The 23,991-nt window shown below is 38.6% G+C and overlaps 1 protein-coding gene across 2 annotated transcripts; it reads right to left on the bottom strand.

Moving 5' to 3' along the window:
- Window positions 1-1,333: 1,333 nt before the first annotated feature.
- Window positions 1,334-23,991, bottom strand: LOC137183376 (NACHT, LRR and PYD domains-containing protein 12-like). 2 transcript variants are annotated; one of them, XM_067590509.1, is made up of 11 exons: window positions 23,924-23,991; window positions 19,616-19,964; window positions 16,747-18,625; window positions 15,098-15,271; window positions 14,615-14,788; window positions 7,420-7,593; window positions 4,973-5,149; window positions 4,513-4,686; window positions 3,518-3,691; window positions 3,342-3,388; window positions 1,334-2,655 (listed from the first exon to the last, which is right to left on the bottom strand). In XM_067590509.1, exons 2-11 carry the CDS (start codon window positions 19,953-19,955, stop codon window positions 2,093-2,095), a joined length of 3,876 nt encoding a protein of 1,291 aa, XP_067446610.1. In that variant the 5' UTR covers window positions 19,956-19,964; window positions 23,924-23,991; the 3' UTR covers window positions 1,334-2,092. The 2 variants fall into 2 exon arrangements, with proteins under 2 accessions (XP_067446610.1, XP_067446529.1); XM_067590428.1 differs by having other exon boundaries at window positions 3,342-3,691.

Genomic DNA, 23,991 nt, shown 5'->3' on the forward strand with positions numbered 1-23,991 from the left:
CCCTCCTTAACTTGTTTTAAAATTGAATGTAAAAACTATTAATCATTCATAAAGATGTTATCTAAGAATAACCAGTCTGTTCATGAATTATATGAAGTCATGTCTAAGTCTCTTGTATTTTGAATTATAGTCCTTGTTGCTTAAATACCTTAAGTTTACATTTTGTTATATTGTCAAACCCCCAAGTGTTTAAATGTTTTTCTCTTCTTTTCTTTCTACTGATTATATTATAAAATGCATATGTGAGTATATATATATATATATATATATATATATATATATATATATATATATACACTAACTATATTTATAACTGAGACTATACAGTTTGTATGTTTCTATATGTATATTTTCTGGCTTGTATTTACTGATTACTGCAAGCTATTGTACCCCTCTTGTGTTTGTAAATTGAAATTATTAAAAAAAAAAAAAAAAAAAACTTTTCATAGGAATGAACAGGGCCCTGCCTCCGACACTGTATCCAGCTCTCTTTATACATCCGTGATGGTAATACTAGATCTGAAAACTCTCACAAGATTTGTACGCATTGTGTGTCCTTGTACAAAATAATTATGTTTTATGATCTGACAACACTGTGGTTAAGGTCTGGTTGGGTTTAGGTACAAAAACCACTTGGTTCAGGTTAGGGTTATGGTTTGTGCTAAAATCATCATTCTCACGAGATCTTTCGCAAATCTAGGATTAACATCTAGACACGAGCTGCTCAAAGGGAGGAGGAGAGTACCTGATACACAATCGTGAAAGAAGTGTTCAGATCCTTTACTGAAGTAAAAGTAGAAATACTGTAGTCTTAAAATACTCCTTTGCAAGTAAAAGTCCTGATTTCAAAATGTTACTTAAGTAAAAGTACAGAAGTATTATAGGCAAAATGTACTTAAAGTATCAAAAGTAAAAGTTCTCGTTATGCAGCTTCTTGTAGAGTGTTATATTATTATTATTATTACTATCATTATTTTTCATTATTATTATAGTGTATATGTTTTTATCACTAACAAATACGGGTAAGAACGTTTTAATATTGTAGTTCATAAATGTGGACCTAATTTTAGATACTTTGGGTAGATTAATAATAATAGTACTGCATCATAATATATAAGTGTATCATATGTCTTTTAAACTAATAATAATAATAATAATAATAATACATATAAATATAATCATAATTATTATTATTATAATACACTTTATTTATATAACACCTTTTTTACTCAAAGTGCATAACCTTTAAAAAAAAGAAAAAAGCAAACAATTTAAGGAACACTTATTATTATTTTATGTAAAATCTCAAATAAGGCAAATAAATGTAGTGGATTAGAGAGTACACTATTACCTTCTGAAATGGAGTGGAAATATAAAGTAGCATCAAATGGAAATACTCAAGTAAAGTACAAGTACCACACAATTGTACTACATAACTGTACAGTACTTGAGAAAATACACTTTCTACCACTGGGAAGAAGTATTCAGATCCTTTACTGTATACAATACAATACAGCATAGTAAAAATGCTCCATTACAAGTAAACGTCCTGCATGAAAAATCTATTACAGTAAAAGAGACGTTTAGAGGGAAAAATCACTATTTGGTGGAGCTGTTAACAACTCATAAACATCTGAAATGTGACCCAGACTACACACTGCTTTTTGTAAGATGTCAAAAGCCAAAAAAGTTGGAAACAACTGGTTTCATCTTTAACAATGTGTTGTATTTTAAAAGCTTGTTATATTATCCATTGTGGCAGGAAAGTGAAGATGCTTTCAAAAATAATGCCATGAATATGGTGCCATGATGCCTCATGGTGTGATAGAATACATGTGAGAACCATAAAAACACTCTGGGCCGGACAGATTATATTTTATTAACAAATAGAGCTGCATGCTGCTCATTTGATCCTGACAGTAACAACAGCAGAGTCAACTGAGACAAATCAATGAATCATGTAGAAGGAAAAATAATTGAGTATTTGAGTCTGAGACAGATCTGCTTCACAGTGCAGAGTGTATGTGATGTTTGATTTCAGCAGCTGATCTTCAGTCAGCAGAGTTTCTGTACACAGGAGAGACTCTCCCTCCTACAGAGGACACAGAGACACTGAACCAGACCAGAGTGTAAACCCAAACCCAGCATACAGAGGCTGAGTGAATGTGGTGCTGAAGGTGTGGAGGTGGATCAGTGTGTCAGAGGAGACTCTGTAGAAGGCCAGAAGGCCAGCAGGACAGTCCACATACACTGCCACTCTGTTAGAGACGGAGGAGGAGGAGGAAGAACAGGGAGAGGAGGAGGAGGAGGAGATGGATGTTACTGTCTTATTGTGACAGACAGAGTAAACAGCATCATCAGAGCAGTACAGACTCCAGGACTGATCATTCCTTCCAAACAAACCGTCATCACTGTGTTCTTTCATGCTGATTTCTCTGTAAGTCACTGATATATAAACTCTTCCTCTCCACTCAACCTCCCAGTAATAGCGACCAATCAGAACATTTGTACACAGCAGCTGAGGCCAGACATCAAATCTGTCTGGATGATCAGGATATGACTGATCCTCCTCCACATGTGTCACTTTCCTGTTGTTGTCAGACAGTTTGAGTTTTCTGTTTGTTGTGTTTGTATCCAGTTTCAGTTCACAGGCATCTGATGGAGAGAACAAGACACAATACAGCTGCAGTTTATCATCTGTTTATTTATTACCAACTTTACAGACAATCACTGAAATTAAAACGTTCAAACTTAAACTATCTCCGTGACAACTGAAACACTCCATCCACTGAGGAAGGGCATGAGCTGTGACTGAAAGCTTTGGGGATACAGAGTAAGTGGACCTTTTGATGAGAATGAGTTTTTAACTTAAACTTCATTCCAGCTATGTCTAATGTTTGTCTTAATGTAAATTCAACAGTTCAGTTAGAACATTAACAGACATGACAGTGAAGATGTCTGTAACATTCATGTTTTTTCAATAAATATTGGTGTAAAGTGAGTCTTTGTACGTCAAGTCCGTTATTTTCATCTCAAAATGTCATCTGTTAGAAACAGATTTTTGTCCGAATGCTCCAAACAGCGAAGTCAGTATGTATGAATGAACTTTATCTGCAGGAGAGACATGAGTGACATTTTGGAGCAGGTAGCACCACCATGTGGCCATTTATAAAACATTTCTCTTTTACTTCTTGAACTGTGATAACAGAAGTATATTTCTGTTTCATGTATTCATTGGTTCAAGATAAATGTCAGTTTAGGCCATGCCCATTTGTGCCAAAACAGACTTTCCATCATTTTTAACTTTTTTCACATCTTTCTCAAACTGAAAACACACTTACACTTCCTCAGACCAGGTTTCAGTCTCTGCAGTCCACCATGGTCCACCCTGGAGGAAGAGACAAAGTCACAATCAACTTCACACACACTCCTGTCTGTCCTGTCCATCTGTCTGCCCATACCTGATAGTGTCCACCTGTCTGTCCATACCTGATAGTATCCACCTGTCTGTCCATACCTGAGAGTGTCCAGTCTCCAGTGTGGATCCTCCAGGCCTGCAGACAGCAGCTTCTCTCCTGAGACTCCTGGATGATTGTAGCTCAGGTCTAGCTCTCTCAGATAGGAGGGGTTGGAGCTCAGAGCTGAGGCCAGGGAAGCACAGCCTTCCTCTGTGATCAGACACGCTGACAGACTGAACACACACAAAAGTAGCTCTAATGAGCTTAAAAAGATCCTTAACTCAGGAAACAGCATTTTGTCCTTCAGGCCTTCATGTTTGTTGTGTGCGTTGCACTCAGCACCCCCTGCTGTATGTTGGTGTCATACAGATACATTTTAGGTTAGTAGTAGGAGAGAACTTTCATGTTCCTGCTGAGGCTGCAAATGTTGAAGCTCAGGGCTTAATATTCCATTCTGTTTTTACTTTGGCAGAAGAAATGCCTTTAAAGTTAAATAATGTTCAACAGTATATCTAAAGATAGTAAGAAGATTTAATGTAAAAAATTACTGATGTTTTATGTTAGTTCATATTTGTCATTCCAATGATGTTCAACATTTGATTTCAGTCATTTAACTAGCAAACTTAGTGTCTTGCATCATATTTTTGATTTCATTTCATTCAGTGTTACAATATTTAATTTGTAATATTTTTAAAAATGTTAAATCTAAAGAAAATCATGTGCAACATTTCCTGCGCAGCAGATCTGCTTTGTATGTTCCTGCATGTAGAGGACATGACAGTAATTCTGCGTTGTATACTTTATTATTCTTTCAATTATACTAGATTTTCAGGACTTTATGCACATCGAGTCTTCACTGAAGACTAAATGGCAGAAACATACATCCCGAGTCACATGTTGGCATGAAAGGAGTTTTACTTTCTGTACACTTGATATTACAACATTTCAGCTCAGACAGTACACACAATCTTTTTAGTGTCAAAAACTCTTTATGTAAACTAGAAACAGGGGGGAGGCCAAAATATTACTTTTAATACATAGTAATACAAATGACCTGAGAGTTTCCAGCCTGCATTGTGGGCTCTCCAGTCCAGCAGACAGTAGCCTCACTCCTGAATCTTGCAGGTTGTTGTCACTCACATACAGCTCTCTTAGATGGGAGGGATTGGACTTCAGAACTGAAGCCAGAGAAGCACAGCTGATCTCTGACAAACTGCAGTGACTCAACCTGAACCCGACAGAATGCAGGTTGAAAATTGTCAAATATAAAAGACAAAAATCACAGAGTGAACTATCCAGTGTAGATTTTTCTTGTTATATGAAGGTTTTAATTGTGCAGTTCAAAATTACTTTGACATTGTCAATAGACTAAACCATTGAAGAAAAAAATAGACTTTACCATTAAGATACTCAGTGTGGATCAACATAATATCAGCTTTATCTCTGCAATTTAGTGACAACACAACTGTCACATCATGTTAATCTCAGCACAGAGGTAAAAAATGGTGTCTGACCTCAGAGTCCCCAGTCTACATGGTGGGCTCAGAAAATCACACATCAGCTTCACTCCTGAACCCTGATCCTGCAGTTTGTTGTAGCTCAAATCCAGCTCTCTCAGATGGGAGGGGTTGGACTTCAGCGCGGAGGCCAGAGAAGCACAGCTGATCTCTGACAAACGGCAGTGACTCAATCTGAATAAAGAATAAATGATGCAGATAAAAGTCCATTTATAATCCAATCAGATGTGTTGAAGTTTTACATGTGTAGTTCAACATTACTATGTCCTAATCAATGAGCTTTTGCCAAAAATGACTTTGTCATTGTGGATCATCATGTCAGCCTTCTACAGACATCATCCAAATGTCACCAAAACATTCAAACAACTATTCATGTCAACAGTGAGCCACAAAAATACTAAATTCATACTTGCAACACCTTATCTAAACCCACAAAAATGATCCAAAAACACCTTTTCTCAACCATTGATAGACTCATTAGCCCCTCCCCTGATGTTCCCTCTGATACTTTCTTATCTGCCAAAGAAATTAATCTGCATCATTTCTCAATGACAAAATTCTTAACATCAGGCACAATATCCCAATTACTAACTTCACTAATAACTATGACATACCTCTATACCACTGCATGTTGTCAGTCACATTTCTCCACTGTAGACTCCAACGATCTCACTGACCATATAAATCAACTTAAAGGGGACCTATTATGGTGATTTCCAGCTCTATATTTTTATTTTTTGACACCAATAGAGTAGCTTTGCATGATTCACAGTTCAAAAAACTCTTTATTTATCTTATACTGGCCCTTTATGCAGCCCCTCAGTTCAGCCTCTGTCTGAAACAAAGTAGACAAAACTGTTGGAAACCTAGAGTTTAGAACAGTCAGAAGCTGGTGCCCGTCGCACACAGGGGTTATTTCTACATGCATTTACCTCATTATTTGTCATTTTGGCAATGTTTAATATGAACATCCATCATTGTAACATTATATATATGACTGAAAATAAGGAAAAGCATAATAACTCCCCTCTAAGTCCTCTACCAACTCCATTGATCCACTCCCAGCATCCTTTGTTAAGTCTGTTAAATCTGATGTCATATGACATCTTGTCAATAGTAAACTGTTCTCTCCAGAATGGTGTATTTCCCCATTGCATGAAAACTGCTGCTATTAGACCAGTTCTAAAGAAGGAAAACCTGGACCCAAATGCACTTACCAACCTCACACTCCTGAGTAAAATTATTGGGAAGGTTAACGTTAGAAGGTATATTAGCAACTGAACTGCTAGCTTACTGATAACAATATTTATGATAAATTCCAGTCTGGCTTCTGCACATCTTATAGCACAGAGGTTGCTCTTTTAAAAGTTGTTTATGACATGGGGATAAACAATGACAATAAAAAACCTCAGTCCTAATACTCCTAGACCTGAGCTCTGCATTCGATGCAGTGGACCATGGGATCCCGCTGGAAAGGCTAAGAAACTGGGTGGGTCTGTCTGGGACGGTTCTCCAGTGGTTTCAACTTATATATGGTTGGCCTCTGCTACATTATCAGCAAACATAACATTAGCTACCATAATTATGCTGATGACACACAGCTTCTCATCTCACTGTCCACTGATGACTTCCAACCCATAAACTCCCTAGTCAGCTGTTTGGAAGAAACTGAAACACCGGATGGCTGCAAACTTCCTTCAGCTGAACAGGGCAAAAACTGAGATCTTGGTTGTAGGTGCTAAAGCCCAGAGACAACTGGTCTGCAAGTACTTGGAGTCCAGATCATTAAAGACAAGTGAACAGATTAAAAACCTAGGAGAAACCATGGATGGTGAAGTCAGTTTAAGGATCATATCAACAGCATCACCAAGGTTGCCTTTCTCCAACTCAGAAACATTTCCAAAATCAGAGGCTTTCTTTCTCAGTGTGCCTCAGAGAAACTCATGAGCAGGCAGGACTATTGCAATTCTCTGTTTATGGGTCTTCCAAACAAAACAATCCATAGATTACGAATAATCCAGAACTCAGCTGCACAAATTCTAACCAGGACAAAAAGATCAGACCACATAACTCCGGCCCTCACATAACCTTCACTGACTACCTTGTTTTCAGAATACAATTCAAAATTTGTTTGTAATTTGTAAACTCTTGGTTTACAAAACACTTGCTGGTCTGGCTCCAAAGCATGCTTTTGCATGAGATGGTGCTATACAATTAAATTTGAATTGAATTGAACCTACATCTCTTTCTCTTTCTCTCTCTCTCTCTCTCTCTCTCTCTCTCTCTCTCTCTCTCTCTGTGTGTGTGTGTGTGTGTGTGTGTGTGTGTGTGTGAGGGTGTTCTGAAGGATCAATATCAATGATCATGTACATACATCATTTATGTATGTACATAAATTAGGTCCAATTGTTAAACATTAAGTATCAGATAGTCAATGAACTGACCTCAGACTCTCCAGTCTACAGTGTGGACTCTCCAGTCCAGCAGACAGAAACTTCACTCCTGAATCTTGAAGCTTGTTTTCACACAGATCCAGCTCTCTCAGATGGGAGGGGTTGGACTTCAGAGCTGTGGCCAGAGAAGCACAGCTGTTCTCTGACAAACTGCAGTCCCTCAATCTGAATAAAGAATAAATGATGTGGATAAAAATCCATCTATAATCCAATCAAATGTTTTCAGGTCTTAAATGTCTTGTTGATCAATTTAAAACAGATATTAGTTGAGAGGATCTTCCGTATACAAATGTAACTCTTTACCAAAATTTATAAACATTAATTAACAGTGGACATTTCCTATAGTTTCTTTAAGAATCTGTCATATTTTATAACTACAGACTAAAATTTGTACAGATATTTGCACAAATATGAAAAAAATAACTTCATGGATGTAAGTTATGTATGGAGAACCCTTTAATTCAAAACCCTACCCAAACTGTACACCACCTGTCCAATTACTAGACTGACCACCCAAACTGTACACCACCTATCCAGTTACCAGACACACCTATCCAGTCATCCTGCACTGCCACCCAGTGGACATCATGCGCGACCCAGTTGACAGCGCAGAGTGACCCAATTTGACATCATGCGCAACCCAGTCGACAACGCATGATGTCCAATTCGACACTGTGTGCTATCCAGCTGGATAACGCCGATTGGGCAGAAATTCAATCACCTCTCTTAAATAGGAAGTAGAGTTTGAAAGCCAAAACAAGCTTTGGAAATAAGCAAAAATCTAAGGCGGAGGAAATTGGTATTATTAATATTAATGTATGCCCTCCAGTCTGTTGGTCAGTTGTACCATCATGGATAATCCCAGAACCTGAAGTTGATGTATGCATACTGATTAATAACAAAAGCTAGAAATCAGGAGATATATTCAAGGAAGTTAAGTCTCATCTGCAACAAGGATAGAGTTCATATTTACAGAATTCAGAGGGATAAAAGGATCCAGAGAGTGGGAAAGTGGCATTTGGAATAACCAGTCCTGAATTAAGAATTAAAAACAGACATAGAATTTCAGATCAGATGTCAGTATTCACAGCATAGATGCTAGCATTATTATGGGCACTTTGGTGGATAGAAGACAATAAACCAGACAATTCAGTCATATGCAGTGATTCAGCTGCAGCTTTAACTACAATAAGAGAAATCAAATCACAGTCCAGACCTTATGCATTGGCAGAGATTTATCAAACATTATACAGAATTCAAGGTGTTAAATCTGTGTAACTTTGTCTCAACTGATTTACTATTCTGAAACTAAATCAGAAGATTAAATATGGTGCTTAAAAATGTTTTGTCACTCAATTTGAAAAAAGTCATCATAGAATACCTAATAAAAGGTTTGAAATTCTGTTTTTTCATTTGCAAGTTTTACATTCTCTTGATAAAGAACCCTCTCTCTGGGTTAATATTAACCCTAACCCTTCAACATTTTTAACAACAACTACAGCATTGGCAGTTCAGTTATATGTAGGCTGTGCTCAGTTTATAAATAAGCTCAGAATGGCCAGCACAGAGTGCAAGACAACAGTGGTCTGCCTACAATATGCTCTCCGTCACATCCGATCCATCCACCAGCCATACCTGACCACACCACTTGCATCAGGGCTCGCCACTCCATACTGCTCTTTACACCAGCACCACGATGGGCTCTTTCCCCCTTCTCTGTCCACCCTGCTCCGTCAACTCCATCACCATGGATGAAGTCACAGTATTTCAACAGTCTGAGCTGACTAAAATCAATTTTAACCAACTTTTAAACTGCTTAAACAGCTGTGGAAAGACTGCCCTTATCGGCAATCCAATTCCTTCAAATGGTTCAGAGTGATTCAGCAGAGTCCTCAGTCTCCACAATTGGCTCCAGTCTGCTCGCAGGGCTTACAATGTGGGCTTCATAGATAATTAAAAATTTTTTTTTTTTAAGACAGACGGTATCCATCCTAACAAGCTGGATATCCAAATGCTTGCTGCTAATTTGCAACACGCCGTGCAATCCTGTTCACATGACTCTCCACACAAACACCCTGGTACCTCCCTCTTCCTCTATGGTGCCACCTCAGAGTACTGTTTCCTGTGTGAACTCCCCCTTTTAGCAGTTATTTTCAGAAACTGCCATAAGTGGTTCCCTTTGGTATTAATAATTGTTCTGTCTTCGAAGTCCAGATGTTCAAAACCGGTGGTTCATGCCTTGTACTATGTGTAGTTGTGTATCACCCTCCTTGGCTGGATGCCATTTTCCTCACTGAGTTCTCTGAGTTTTCATCTTCAGTTGTTGTGAATCATGGCATAATTTTAATCCCTGGTGATTTTAACTTTCATTTTGACCTCTCATCAAATGTTAGAGCCACTGAATTTCTGGGTATTATGGACTCTTTTAACTTTGTACAGCTTGTCTCTGGCCCAACCCATAAACATGGCCACACTTTAGATTTAGTTTTTACACTTGGTCTGACCACTCCTTTGCTGGCTGTGGAGGATTTGGGGATCTCAGATCATCTGTGCGTTAGGTTTTCCAACATGTTCTATAATGTTCCGAAACCTCAATTAAATGCCCCTTATGCCATAAGAAATAGTTTACCTTTCGCAATTAAGCAGTCCCCTTCTGTAGACACTTTTAAGGCTAAACTTAAGACCCACATGTTCTCAGGCCTTTGAGTGTCCTTAAAGCTTTATGTTTTACTATTACTTATTTATTTGTGTATGCATAAGGGATAGTTTTGTGATGTCATCTCTACTCCATGGCCCGTAGGAATGTCGTAGAACGATCAAACCAAAACTCAATTATTCATCTCAACAAGACCTACAAATCATACCCTGACACCCCTGACCTAAATCCAACAGGAAGTCCACAATACATCCATCAAAGTATGACTTTGTGCCAATTTTGGAACCCGAACAAACGCTATCTCCTCCTAGGGTGTTAATGGTATCGGCTTCAAACTTTAATATATGACTTATCACACTGTGCTGAACAAAAGCTATTAAAAACTTTGTAATAACTCAAACAGTTTAGATTTTATAAGCCCTGAAAGTTGGAGTGCCACATTGCACCTTACAATGTAAACCAATGGGGAGGCAATCTCTGGGCATAGACTTTGTGCTGAATTTAGGCGTTTGACGTCTAAAGTCGTCTAAGTCAGACCACTTTCAAACCTGTATCAATGGATTTGCGACGAAAATTCCTACTGAAATGTGGTTTTTAATGTAAGAATTGGCCAAAGTCATGGGATTTATGAAGATATTTCCACTAGAAGACTGCTCTGAAATCCTGCTGTCAATCTGACAGGGAGAAGGAGGGAAGAAAGGCGGGGGATGGGTATGACAGTTGGATGTAGCTCAGTTTTATAAGATATAGCAGAAAGGCCTATATACTTACAGTACATTATATACAAACTTTGTATGAAGTTTGGGGTTATTATCATTTATTTTACAATAATTGTAGGTCTTATATGTATAATCAGTAGTGAGGATGACCTATGAGGGGAAGGGAAAAAATGGAGTGAGAGTGACAGTTTAGTGATAAAGTGCTTCAGAAAAATAAAATCAAAACTAAAAATTGTAGCTCTGTACTGCCGTTTTTCCTTTATTAGGGCCCAAGCACCTAGCAGTTCACTCACACTCTCCATTCAAATATATGAGTATTTTTCTGCGTCCAGCTGCAGTTACCTATTGTCTCAGATCTGACAGCAGTGTTCAATGCTTACTTTTTTGTCAAGGAGTACATGTGTTCCTACATGAAAAAAATTAGGAGCACACATAGAAATTTAAGAGCACACTGACAAATGTTCAAGTAACTGTTTATTAAAGAGAACAATTTATCACATACATATATAAATGCTGTGTGTATGTGTGTGTGTGTGTGTGTGTGTGTGTGTGTATGTAAATCAAAATTTATGTTCTCTGTAGGGGTGCTTGATTATGGGAAACAGCATAATCACAATTATTTTTGCTCGATATTGACATCACGGTTATTTAACAAGATTACTTTTTGACTATCATTTTTGGTGATTGCTGATATATGCACATATTTTTTCCCACTTGGCTGAGGAAACTATTACACATGCAAGCATAGATTGTACTAAGTATGATCAAAAAAGACAATATATGAGGGAAGAACTCAGGAAGACTAGAGTTCCGGAGCTCAGCATTAAAACTTTAATGAACCTGCCAAGTGGGTGTAGTAGCAGTTTTTTTTTTTTTGTGTTTATTATACAGACAGGATGGATGTGTAGGATTTAATATTTGGTCTACAGTCTGAAGCGGAGGGTGGCGGTAATGTGCCTAATATGGAGAGTAAGAGGTTTTTTTCAAACAGAGTGGTACATCCTGTCAGCTGAGGGATTTCCTATCTGTGCAGCTGAACACAGCAACTCCTCCATGGACTGTTTCACCCTGGTGACCCCAGTGTTTCTTCTGCAGGCTTTACTTCACTTAACTGACCAACAGACCTGCTGATTCTTCCCACTTTAACCTGAATAACAAACTGGGACTCGATGATCCGGCTGGATCCAAACAGAGAGCCGGGGCTAGCTGAGAGCCGAGCTTAGGCTAACTGGTTATGCTTCCTTCTGGTCATGCTGCAGCTAACGCTCTGTTAGCCTTATCAGCATCGCCACTTTCTGTATCTGTTGTTTCAACTTTAAATCCCTCTAGCATTTCATATGGTCTTATGGTTGTAATTTGCAGTCGCACAGTGTGCAAGTAAATTATTTTTCCACTTCGCACATATCTATTTTTAGGTACAAATGCGAGTCAAATACTCACTCTGTAGAGCCCTGTGACAGTACACATTTCAATCAAACTTTGACCAGGTCATGTGGGTTAAAAGTGCACAATTTTGATGACACAGCTGTGAGCAAGTCAGCCTTATATGACAAACATCATCTGATTCACATGAAATTTTCAAGGTGTGCTCTACAGTTGATATACAGCGACATGATGTTTATTTAATGCGTGTTTTCCACCACCATATAGTGGACACAGGAAATGATATTTAACTCCTTCACGCAATACTAGATAACAGACACCTAAAGTCTTTGTCCAGCAAGTACTTGTGGCACCATACATTTAAACGTATGACAGACATGAAGTGCAATCAGGCAGATTCCGAGAGCCATGGAGACAAACTTTGTGATTCGTCAGTTTCCAGAAAGTCCCAGAAAACGCCATTTTATTGACGTGATTGGTGGTACTGGTGGCTCTATTACTGGGCATCGTGATGGCCTGATCACATGTCCGTGGTAAGACGTGTTTTCATCTCTGTTACCGTTGAGATTTGATGTTTCACCATGACAGAGGAAGTTGCTATAACTTTATTATACATGCTCCAGTCTGCACCAAACTTTACATGTTTGATAAGAGTCCCAGCCTGAACACGTCTACATGACAATATTCCATCAGTGATGCAAACTGGCTGAATAGCGCCCCCTATGAAATTGCAGCAAAGCAGCCCCAGCAGCAGGCAAAATAGTGGACAAGGGAAGTGGTGTTTATCTCCTTCTTGCAATGTCTGAAAACAGCCCAGGTCTGAAGACATCTACATGCCCGTGACATAAGCCCTTCCACTGTGCTGTGGCCCAACATGCGCGGAGGCGCGAGGGCCTGTTCAATGCTGCTTGCAGCTTTAATTTATTTTTTTTTATTTTATTGTACAGCACTTTGGTCAACTTGTTTTTAAATGTGCTTTATAAATAAACTTGATTTGATCTGATGATTGACTATTTTATCAAACTTAAAAATATCTACACCCATATAATTTCTCCAACTCTAAACTTTTCCAACTTCAACATGAATTGGCTGCAAAATGATTGCACATCCTCTGTTAATACATCACATCTGCAAATATGTCAACAGCAGCCTAATCCTGTGACCAAATGAATAATCAAAGCTATATGGCACTGGGGCCTACAACAGGACATAGAGGACTCTACCTACCTATTATAAAAGTTGATGGCGGCATGTTGTTGGCTTGAAATTCCAGGGGAGTTTTCTTTCACTGTTACACTCACAGAAGCGTGGATAGGTCTGGCAATGCAAAACTCATCATTGATTATTTGGTTGAAATTATGCTTGCTGATAAGAGCTGCTAAAAATAATTATCCTGTAAGATGGAAAAATTTCCCAGTCGCAAGACTAATGGACATATTTAATAGAATATAGGCTATAGTTTATGTCATTTCAATATAGACACACGTGGGGTCATTATTCTGTCTGGTTCATGGAGGGAGCCATGCATTGTCTGGTAGAAGAGAGACAAGGAAGACAAAGTCAAGTGACGTAATTCCTGTCCTATAAAGTGCATTGATGTAGTGCTCTATGCAGAAAACTTCAGGTGGTTAATAGTTGCTGCACTCAGGCATTAGAAAGAAGCCACAATTAGCCACAAACTTTCAATAACTCCAAAATTATAAAAACATGCTGGCATGTGGCATGAATCCCTATGTTCCCGCATGACGTCACTAAGGAATTCCCATTGACAAGGGTATGGGATTTCTTTCTTTTTTGAGTCCTGTAGTCCCTTTAATTGATTGAAACGAAGGTAGCTGGTCTGTCTCCAAAGTTGTGTTCAACTTGGTTGATAACAGGATAAACAAATATACAATGCATTATTTTGTTTTCCCATTTTTTGTGTGAATTAAAGAAATGGAAATTCACGTACTTTTCCCATTTTCGTCTTCAAATCAGCAAGTGGAATAGAAATTAAACCAAAACTAGAAAACAACTTGTTTTTTGCTTATTATTATATCTTATTGTTTCTGCTCCTACCGCATCTCAACACACTGTCATTGGCTATGCTTATAGCCTAGATAAATTGGATAGATTGATGGATGGATGTAGCACAAAGGTACACAGATTTAACACCCTGTCTTGTGAATTCTGTATAATGTTTGATAAACCTCTGCCAATATATCAAGTCTGGACTTGGATTTTATTTCTTTTATTGTCGTGTGGTTTAGTGTCTGGTAACTGGATAGGTGGTATGTGGTAACTGGAAAGTGGTGTACAGTTTGGACGCTCGGTGTCTAGTCACTGGAAAGTTGGTGTACAGTTTGGATGCTGAGTGTCTGGTAACTGGATAGGTGATGTACAGTTTGGGTAGGGTTTTGAATTAAAGGGCTCTCCATAGTGAACTGACCTCAGACTCTCCAGTCTACAGTGTGGACTCTCCAGTCCAGCAGACAGAAATTTCACTCCTGAATCTTGCAGCTTGTTTTTACTCAACTCCAGCTCTCTCAGAAGGGAGGCATTGGACTTCAGAGCTGTGGCCAGAGAAGCACAGCTGATCTCTGACAAACTGCAGTCCCTCAGTCTGAATAAAGGATAAATGATGTCATTAAAAAATCATTTATAATCCAATCAGATGTGGTTGGGTTTTAAATGTGTAGTTCAACATTACTATGTCCTAATCAATGAGCTTTTGCCTAAAATGACTTTGTCATTGTGGATCATCATGTCAGCCTTCTACAGACATCATCTAAATGTCACCACAACATTCAGTCACCTATTCATGTCAACACTGAAAATTAACTTCATGGATGTAAGTTGTGTATGTACATAAATTATGTTTAATTGTTAAACATTAAGGTCAACAATAGTATCAGGCAGTCAGTGAACTGACCTCAGACTCTCCAGTCTACAGTTTTGACTCTCCAGTCCAGCACACAGCAGGTCCACTCCTGAATCCTGCAGCTTGTTGAAGCACAGATCTAGCTCTCTAAGATGGGAGGGGTTGGACTTCAGAGCTGAGACCAAAACCTCACAGTGAGTCTCTGAGAGCCAACAGCTAGAGAGTCTGTCATGACACATATATTATGACACATTTTATCATGAAAGAGGACACTTTATATTTACTTAATGCATTTGATGACAAAACAGTTTGACATTCCCTATTTTAATTAACATTTGCTCTTCACATCATGGTTCAGCTAATCTTTTTAAAAAAAAAAATTCTGGGACATTTTATTCCTTCTAATGGAAAGCGACAGTCGACAATGTGACAGAGTGCACAGTCAACGCAGTAGCCACACATTTCTCCATTCTCTATTTCTCTGTTTTGCGTCATCAGGTTAAGCTAACCCATTGTTGCTAACTTTGGAGCTAACCCCCTTCACTTTTCCAGCACTTGGGGAAACAACAGATGTGACTTTTTAGCACTTAATAACTGACACACTGTAGTCTGTACTATACATTTACTGCCAGACTGACAACTAACTACAAATTTTTTGCTCTGCTCCACTCGCATCCACCGTCACTTCCCTGCCGCTCACCCTTTCTCGATCACTATGCAAACGTATTAATGCAAACGTTCTAAGCACTGCCCTATTCCTGACCAGAGTTATGCTAGTTTCCCAGGCAACAACACAGAGGTTGACTCATGTATTGCAACAGCGCTGCACAGAGACTCCCAAACGCTATTGATTTACGAATGAATCAATATTTGGTGTTATTTTTGGCATTAAAAATATTCTTTTGGCCTGGCGGGGGTTCTCATTGTTATCATTATAGGAGAAACACTGATTCAGTAAATGTTCAGTGAACGTTGAGTACAGTTAGACCTAGCAGTCTCCATTAGGTTGGGCGAGTTCAAAGTTGGGAAAACAACAGGAGTGTTTTGAATACACCCGTTTTCACAGGTAAATTGTTAGTCTGTTCCTCCCGCCACAGGAAATAGTGGACTAATCCTGGCAAGCTACTGATGTAGCACTTCTATTCTCCTTATGAAAGTAACAGCAATTATTCGACCAATGAGAATTTGGTTGGATGAGAGCCTATCGACCAACTAATCGACCAGGAGACTACAGCCCTATAAAAAACAGTGTCTGATTAGAACCTAGTCATGTAATAATAACTTTACTGCATTCACTGATAACTGTAAAATACTGATATATTTGTGATAAAATGCTGCTGTAATAAAACCTCAACCACAACCTCTAAAGTCCTTCATTTGTTTTACCAGGTTTGAATGATGCCTATGTCACCCAAAGGAAGAAAAACTGTAAAGTCAAATAATTACTAGAAATAAATAGAACAACTGTTCATTAACTTAACAGCTATAAACATAACCAACTGAAAAATCAACATTATTTACAGCCACAGCATTTCAAACAGCTAAAGAGCATCCGTGACTAAATTTAACTGACATATTATTTTGGCTATAAACAAGTGGAGAACTATTTTAACAATAATAAGAATTTCATATTATTTATATTTGAAGAACTTAACTACTAATATAAACTGATTTATAATGTTAATCACATCTGGACTTACTGAGCCTTTTTGCAGTTCCTGACAGCTGGGATCAGTCGCCGTTGTCCCTCCACTGATGTGTTGTACTTCTTTAGGTCCAACTCATCCAAAACCTCCTCTGACATCTGCAGCATGTAGGCCAAAACTGAGCAGTGGATCAAAGAGATTTCCGTCTTCGATCTGTTCTCTGACTTCAGGAACTCTTGGATCTCCTGATGTACTGAGCGGTCATTCATCTCCATCAGGCAGTGGAAGATGTTGATGGTTCTTTCACTAGAAATTCTGAAGGTATTCATCTCCTTCAGGTTGCTGATGATTCTCTGGATGATTTTTGGACTGTTCTCTGTCTGACCCAGCAGGCCTCCTAAAAGACTCTGGTTGGACTCCAGAGAGAGGCCATGAAGGAAGCGAACAAACAGGTCTAGGTGGCCATTTTCTCTTCTGAGAGATTTCTCCATGACGTCCATCAGGAAGTCATCCAGAGATGGGTAATCATGATTACTGTTAGGTGGGTCACGGCTATCATTGTTTCTGAAATAAGCAGAAATTTTCTGGAGGAGAGACTTTGGTTTTGATTCCGTGTGTTTGTAGTCTTCTCCCAGGAAGTCCTCCAGTACCTCTGTGTTCCTGTTGGTGTAACAGTGGTGCATGTAGACTGCAGCCAGAAACTCTTGAACACTCAGATGAACAAAGCAGTAGACTGTTTTCTTGAAGATCACACTTTCTCTTTTGAAGATCTCTGTACAAACTCCATAAACTGAGGCCTCTTTGACATCGAGACCACACTGCTCCAGGTCTTTTTGGTAGAACATGATATTTCTTTTCTCCAGATGTTCAAACGCCAGCCTCCCCAGCTTTAGAAGAACTTCCCTGTCAGCCTTCGTCAGCTCCTGTGGATTCGTCTCATGTCCTTCATCATACTTGTACGTCTTCCTTTTTGTCTGAACCAGCAGGAAGTGTGAGTACAGGTCAGTCAGGGTCTTGGGCAGCCCTCCTCTCTGGTCTGTAGTCAACACATTCTCCAGAACTGTAGCAATGATCAAGCAGAAGACTGGGATGTGACACATGATGTGGAGGCTCCCAGATGTCTTGATGTGTGAGATGATTGTGCTGGCCTGCTGTTCATTACTGAATCTCCTCCTGAAGTACTCCTCCTTCTGGGCGTCAGTGAAGCCTCGTACTTCTGTTACCCTGTCAACACATGTCAGAGGGATCTGACTGGCTGCTGTAGGTCGGGAAGTTATCCAGATGAGAGCCAAAGGAAGCAGATTCCCCTTGAAGAGGTTTGTCAACAGCACATTGACTGATGACTTCTGTGTGACATCAGATACGACCCTCCTGTTCTTGAAATCCAGTGAAAGTCTGCTTTCATCCAGGCCATCAAAGATGAACAAAACTTTACAGTCATTGAGCTTCTCTGCTGTGACCTTCTGTAAAAGTGGATGGAAATCATGGATCAGCATGAGAAGACTGTACTTCTCATCTTTGATCAAGTTCAGCTCCCTGAACGAAAGCAGAATCACCAGACTGACATCTTGGTTTTCCAAGCCTTCTGCCCAGTCCAGAGTGAACTTCTGCACTGAGAAGGTTTTTCCAACACCAGCAACGCCGTTTGTCAAAACGACTCTGATGTATTTCTTTTGGTTAGGTAAGGCTTTAAAGATGTCATGACACTTGATTGGCGTGTCATAGGGGGTCATCTTGGAAGCTGTCTCAAGCTGCCACACCTCGTGTTGGGTATTAACGTCTTTATTCTTTCCCTCTGTGATGTAGAGCTCAGTGTAGATATTGTTGAGGAGGGTTTCACTTCCTGCTTCATCAGTTCCTTCAGTCACATGTTGACATCTCCTCCTCAGACTGATCTTATATATATCTGAAACCTTCTGCAGATCACCATCTGCTGAAAGAGGAGAAAAGTATAGATATGAATATCTATCAGTGTGTTTACATGCGCTAACGTAACCAGAGAAACCAGTTTACATGGGTAATCGGGGCACATGTTAACACACATATTACAGGTTACTGTAAATCTGTATGTAAAAGCAACAAATTAGTGATCAGATTTCTCCTTTACACTGACCTTATTCTGAAAGCATGCCTTTCTTATTTTATCTGTATTGGTGATAGAAGATGCGTGTTAGTCCTGACTTTTTGTTCTGTTTTGCTCTGTGTGTCTGAGTCAGAAGTTTTCCTCACATGAATGTGTCTGAATTCAACAAACAGTAAAATGTTAAGTGATGGAAACCAACTTATTTAGACTTCTAGAGGATATTTAGTGTCAGTTTAAGTTTTAGTTAGACTTTAAATACAAGGATTTAAGTACATGTCATGTGTATACATGACAGAGAAACTGACGTTCTCCAAGCGAGACATGGGGAAATCAGGTTTTTCCAATCCCCAATCCCCATTACAGTAACCAATAATTGTTACTTTGTAGGACCACCTGTCAGAATTACATCACTGCCCACCTGGCAAGAGTTCATTCATGTTTTCCAAAGTTAGACCCACAAAATTTCAATAATCCAATGACAAGCTCCAAATTACCCGAGGTGTGAAACCATCCTCCAGAAGGTGTTGTATATCTCAGAGGAGGAGATATAGCCTGATTTGCTATGTGCATCACTTCAAGTAGTTATGTCTGCATCATTGTTTGATCATTTAGTCTGACTTCATGAGTGTCTTTCCTATTACATTTTAACCCCTGCAATTTAGGCACTATGTGTTAAAAGGGCTATATCTCCCACACAGTTCTTTCTATGTTGATGTAAACCCACTCAAATTAAAGCTGAGACTTTAATGTAATATCAATTATTTTATTTTAAATTGAATGTGCTGAAGCACAGAGCCTGAAGAACAAAAAATGAGTATGTGTAACTGTCCAAATACTTACTGTCTAGACTGTTTCTCCTCAAAGATCTGCTGTCTGGATGTGATGTCATGTTTGTCTCTTCCTGTGACCGACCTTCTGCTCCTGAGCCAATGTTTAACTTCCTCACCAGATCATTCCTGCTGATCTTCTTTAAAATACTCCTGATCACTTCCACAGCTCCAGCAAGTTCATATTTCTGCACCATCAGATCCACCACGTCCTGCCTCTCTGCCTTCGACAGAGGATTCTCTTTGATGGGTGCGATGTTGCCCACCTTTTCATTCTTCAGAAACCACTTGAACCTCTCAAAGTCATTGTCTCTTAAATCGTCCAGAATGTTGAGGATGTCCGTCGCTGTCATCTTGGCTCTCTGGTAAAATCAGAGAACATTGATAAGAGAACCATTGTGTTTCTGTCTGTCTGCCAGTAGGAATTCATTCTGTGTTTCTACTGGATCTGACTGATTTGGCAAAAAGCCCAGTTTGGCCACAGTCCTTCAAGAGTCAGAGAAACCCAAGAGGATCTTCAGTAAAAATGTCTCACCACAAGTTTACTAAGAAGCTATTCTGGAGCTTTCTATCGACTTGAGTTTTCTCAGTTGTCATGGAAATGTATGTGTTCAAATTTACGTTTGTCTGGCTTAAATGTTGAGAATGAAAAACAATAGCTGACAAAGCAATCTCATAACAAGGTCCATTTGGTGTTCTGCTTTCACAACTAGCCTGTTTGTTGTGATTCAGTGAACTCTGATACGTTTATGTGTTTTGGTTGGTTCATAAATGCTGGTTTGAAAGCTGTCAACCTGAAAATGAGGGTCTTATCTTTAAGACTCAGTGCATGTCTCAAAGACTCAGTACATCAAACTGAGTATAAACATACTGTTGTAATGTTGTCCAATAACCTGATATTTTTGTTTAGTATATATAAAAAGTTACTTATTTTGGTCTAATAAAAACAATAATAAAGACTTGAGACCTGCAGAAATTTAACTGTTTTGTGTCGCTCATGGACAGAGTAACCATATTAACCCTGAAACATCCACACGTAAATTCACATGTGAATTTTGACACAGTTCATTTATACAAGACTGCTAATGTTGAACCTTGCTTAAGGCCCTCATCTTTTCAGGTGATATCTTACTTTTATGGAATTTTCACAAACAAATGTTTAAAAGCCAAATAACAAAAAATCAATGTACACTCTATGAATATGGGGTCACGTGCTTCTGAGCACCAATCAGGATTGAGCAGTATTTGAACAATCTCTGAACCCATTAGCTAGTGTCTGACAATCATTTAGCCTCCGGGGGCAAAGGCCAATATTTCAGGGTTTCAGTTGTAGCTGCTGGCTACACTAGATATCTGGGCCAAGACTTTCTCTTCCATGTGCTGGTCATTGTTTACAGTCCAAAAAGCAAATGCTAAAGCAAATTGCAAGTGAATTGAAAACGGTCTTTTATTACATGAGTCAAACGCCTCTCCACACAATACACAAACATCAATACTTTTTGTATGTGTTTTAAGTCCAGATTACATTTCGGCCAATGTGTTCTGCCTCTTTCGCTCCCCACATGGACTGTTTACAGAAAACCAGAAACAGAAACGGAAACCAGAATGCTTCCAATACCAAAATCTTGCCCCTTGCCTACAGATTCCGCATTCATATGCAGATATCTGTTTATAGAAATTAGTAATCAACATGAGATGACAATTGTTGAGTTGTTTATTCATGTACACCCCTGTTAATCAAATCTGGTCAAACCATATCCACACAGTCCTGGTAATTTGAGTGTTACACCCTGACAAAGTTTTTTTTCCAAACTTTTACATTGATTGTTGCTGATTGAATCATAAACATTTTATGTTATAGAAAAACCATACACCATATTTTCAGGGTTTTAAGAGTTCAGAGCCAAAGTAACAACATACACCACAGAGGGAAACACTAACAACCTCCATGCAGTGAGCTGTACTATAAATAAGTGATTAATGATGAACAATAAAAAGTCTTTAAACCAGTTAGGAGGAGGTATTAGGAGGAGGTTAAAATAACAGTGTAAAATACTCCATTACAAGTAATATTCACGCATACAGAATCTTAAGTACAGAAATATTATATTATGGCTGATACATAAACGTGTAGCCGACATGTAGGAGATAATTTGGACTAATTTGTACACTATTTTGATCTATATAAATCTTCCTCTCTATTTTTTAAAATGATCATATCATCAAGTTTGTAGGTAAAGTCCTAATCTGCAAAGTTAGTAGTTACTCCAGCTGTCAGACACATTTAGTGCGGTAGAGTGTACAATACTCACCTAAGAAGTGTATTGTACTGAAAGCATAAAGTAGGAGAAAAACAGGGACTCAAAATTGCCCTCAAGTACAGGACATTAACCAAAACTATTGAGTAAATCACCTCCCGTTTAAGTACACATGGTTTTCATTCACACACACACAAAGAAAGAAAGAAGAGTTTCCTCTCAACTCAATGAAACATGTAAACCATCTCCTTTGTCATCGTTGCACCTTACAGACAACTGAATCTGAACTGCAACATTTACAAAAACATGTGTTTTTCACTCTTTAGCTATCTTTTCCTGCTCACACAGACAGCCAAGTTTAAATTAGTCTGTCCAGAATGATGATAAAAAGAAATATCTGCAAACATTTTGAAAATAGTATCTCAAACATGAAATAAACAATCGTGTCAGATGTGAACATTTTCAAAAACAGAGCTGAACTTGCTCTACGTATTCCTGTCTTATCTTACATCTGGCAGTGCAGCAGCTCTCTCATGTTGCGACGATGTCATAAAAAGATGTTATTATTCATTTCAGTGGGAAGACCTGCTTCAGTTAGAACTCCACCCATCATTATTCAATAACTCTGATTCTTTTACCTCATCAGTTCCTGTTACAGTAGGACACCCCGAGGCTAATCAGCCCTGTGTGTGTGCAGGCTGCTGTTTCCTGATAAAACTGATAAAAGATGGTGGTGAATGTTTCCTCATATAAAAGTATGCAGTACAGGTCTGATGACAGTCCCAGAGTCTACCATGGTTGACTTTTTAAAAAAAAAAATATGTTTAATATATAGACAGGAAGCAGATGGAGAGAGAGACATGGGGTGACATACAAAAAAAGGCCTGCTGCCAGATTCAAACCACCGATGTTGCAATCATGGGGCATGCGTCTTAACCAATGGGCTACCAGAACATGCTGTGGCTTTACCATAAATCCACCATTTACAGTTAAGTAAGGCAATGTTCCAGTCCTGACTAATAATGCTGATAGTAAGTTATTTCTCATTGAGCTCTTTGTGACATCAGATAAGATCAATAAACTCAGCTAGATCAGACTGTGATTTTGATGATAGTATGAAGAGTCTGATGCATGCATGTAGTGTGACTGTATCATTTACAGACATTTTTATGAGTTATAACTTCACCTGCTAAATTAGGATCTGCTTGCTGTTTTTAAAAGCAGTGTGAATTATCCAGCTAATACAGCTGCAAAGTGGGAGGAGCTATTTTGGACACGCCTAGTTCCTGCAGTAAAAATCCCAGTAATTTTTTCCAAAGACAATGTTATCTGACTCATAGTTTGAGTACTGCTATAGCTTAGATTGTCATGAAACTCTCTCCTTAAATCATCAGTAAAAAAAGAATAATACCACATTAGAAAATATCTGGTTTACATGTCACTCAGTGCAACAATGTGACTCACTGATGTCTTTTTGTATGTTTTTTGACAACAATATAGTGTACTGCAGTGCTGTAGTATTTTGGTGTCTAATAAATCTTTCATGAATTGTATTCCATTGTCTCACCAATACCTGAGAAAATATGACAAAAGGTGTTAACTAGTCGGAACACTAAGCATAACCAACTGTGATAGTAGTACATGAACTAGACCTTCATGTAGTACTGTAGTACTACAGTGTACACTGTACTAGTACCACTAACAGTAGCATTAATACTAGTAGCACTAATAATGACATAATAGTAACAGTGATATAAAACAGTGACATAATAGTAACAGTAATACTAACAGCACAAGTAAACTAGTAACCCTGACTTTGAACTCAGAACACAAGATTCAAGACAAAAAAAAGTCTGTGCAAGTTTCACACCCAGTAAATAGAGAACAGGAAGTTCTTTTTGACTTTTTTTAAACTCTGCCACCTTGACACAGATCTGCTTGACTCAATTATGAAGCACAAAATATAATTTTTATCAATCCATGAGTCTTCCCTTTACAGTCCACTGGGAGACCGCCTACTCGGAGACTTTGAACATCAATAGTAGTGTGGTATTAACACTCACCCTGCCTTACATGTCCTGTTTTCCCTCTTTTGCTCCGTTGGCTGTAAATGGAGTCTGATGACTGATTG

Source organism: Thunnus thynnus, chromosome 1 (genome assembly GCF_963924715.1).
Source record: "Thunnus thynnus chromosome 1, fThuThy2.1, whole genome shotgun sequence".
In the NCBI taxonomy this organism is placed as follows: domain Eukaryota; kingdom Metazoa; phylum Chordata; class Actinopteri; order Scombriformes; family Scombridae; genus Thunnus; species Thunnus thynnus.

Excerpts from the sequence above, each read along its gene's own strand:
- LOC137183376 (XM_067590428.1), bottom strand. The coding sequence starts at position 19,955 with ATGACAGCGACGGACATCCTCAACATTCTGGACGATTTAAGAGACAAT. Across the intron at positions 4,687-4,972 it reads TGTAGACTGGGGACTCTGAG|GTTGAGTCACTGCAGTTTGT; the intron begins GTCAGACACCAT and ends TGTCGGGTTCAG. Across the intron at positions 2,656-3,341 it reads GAAACCTGGTCTGAGGAAGT|ATGCCTGTGAACTGAAACTG; the intron begins GTAAGTGTGTTT and ends TCTCTCCATCAG.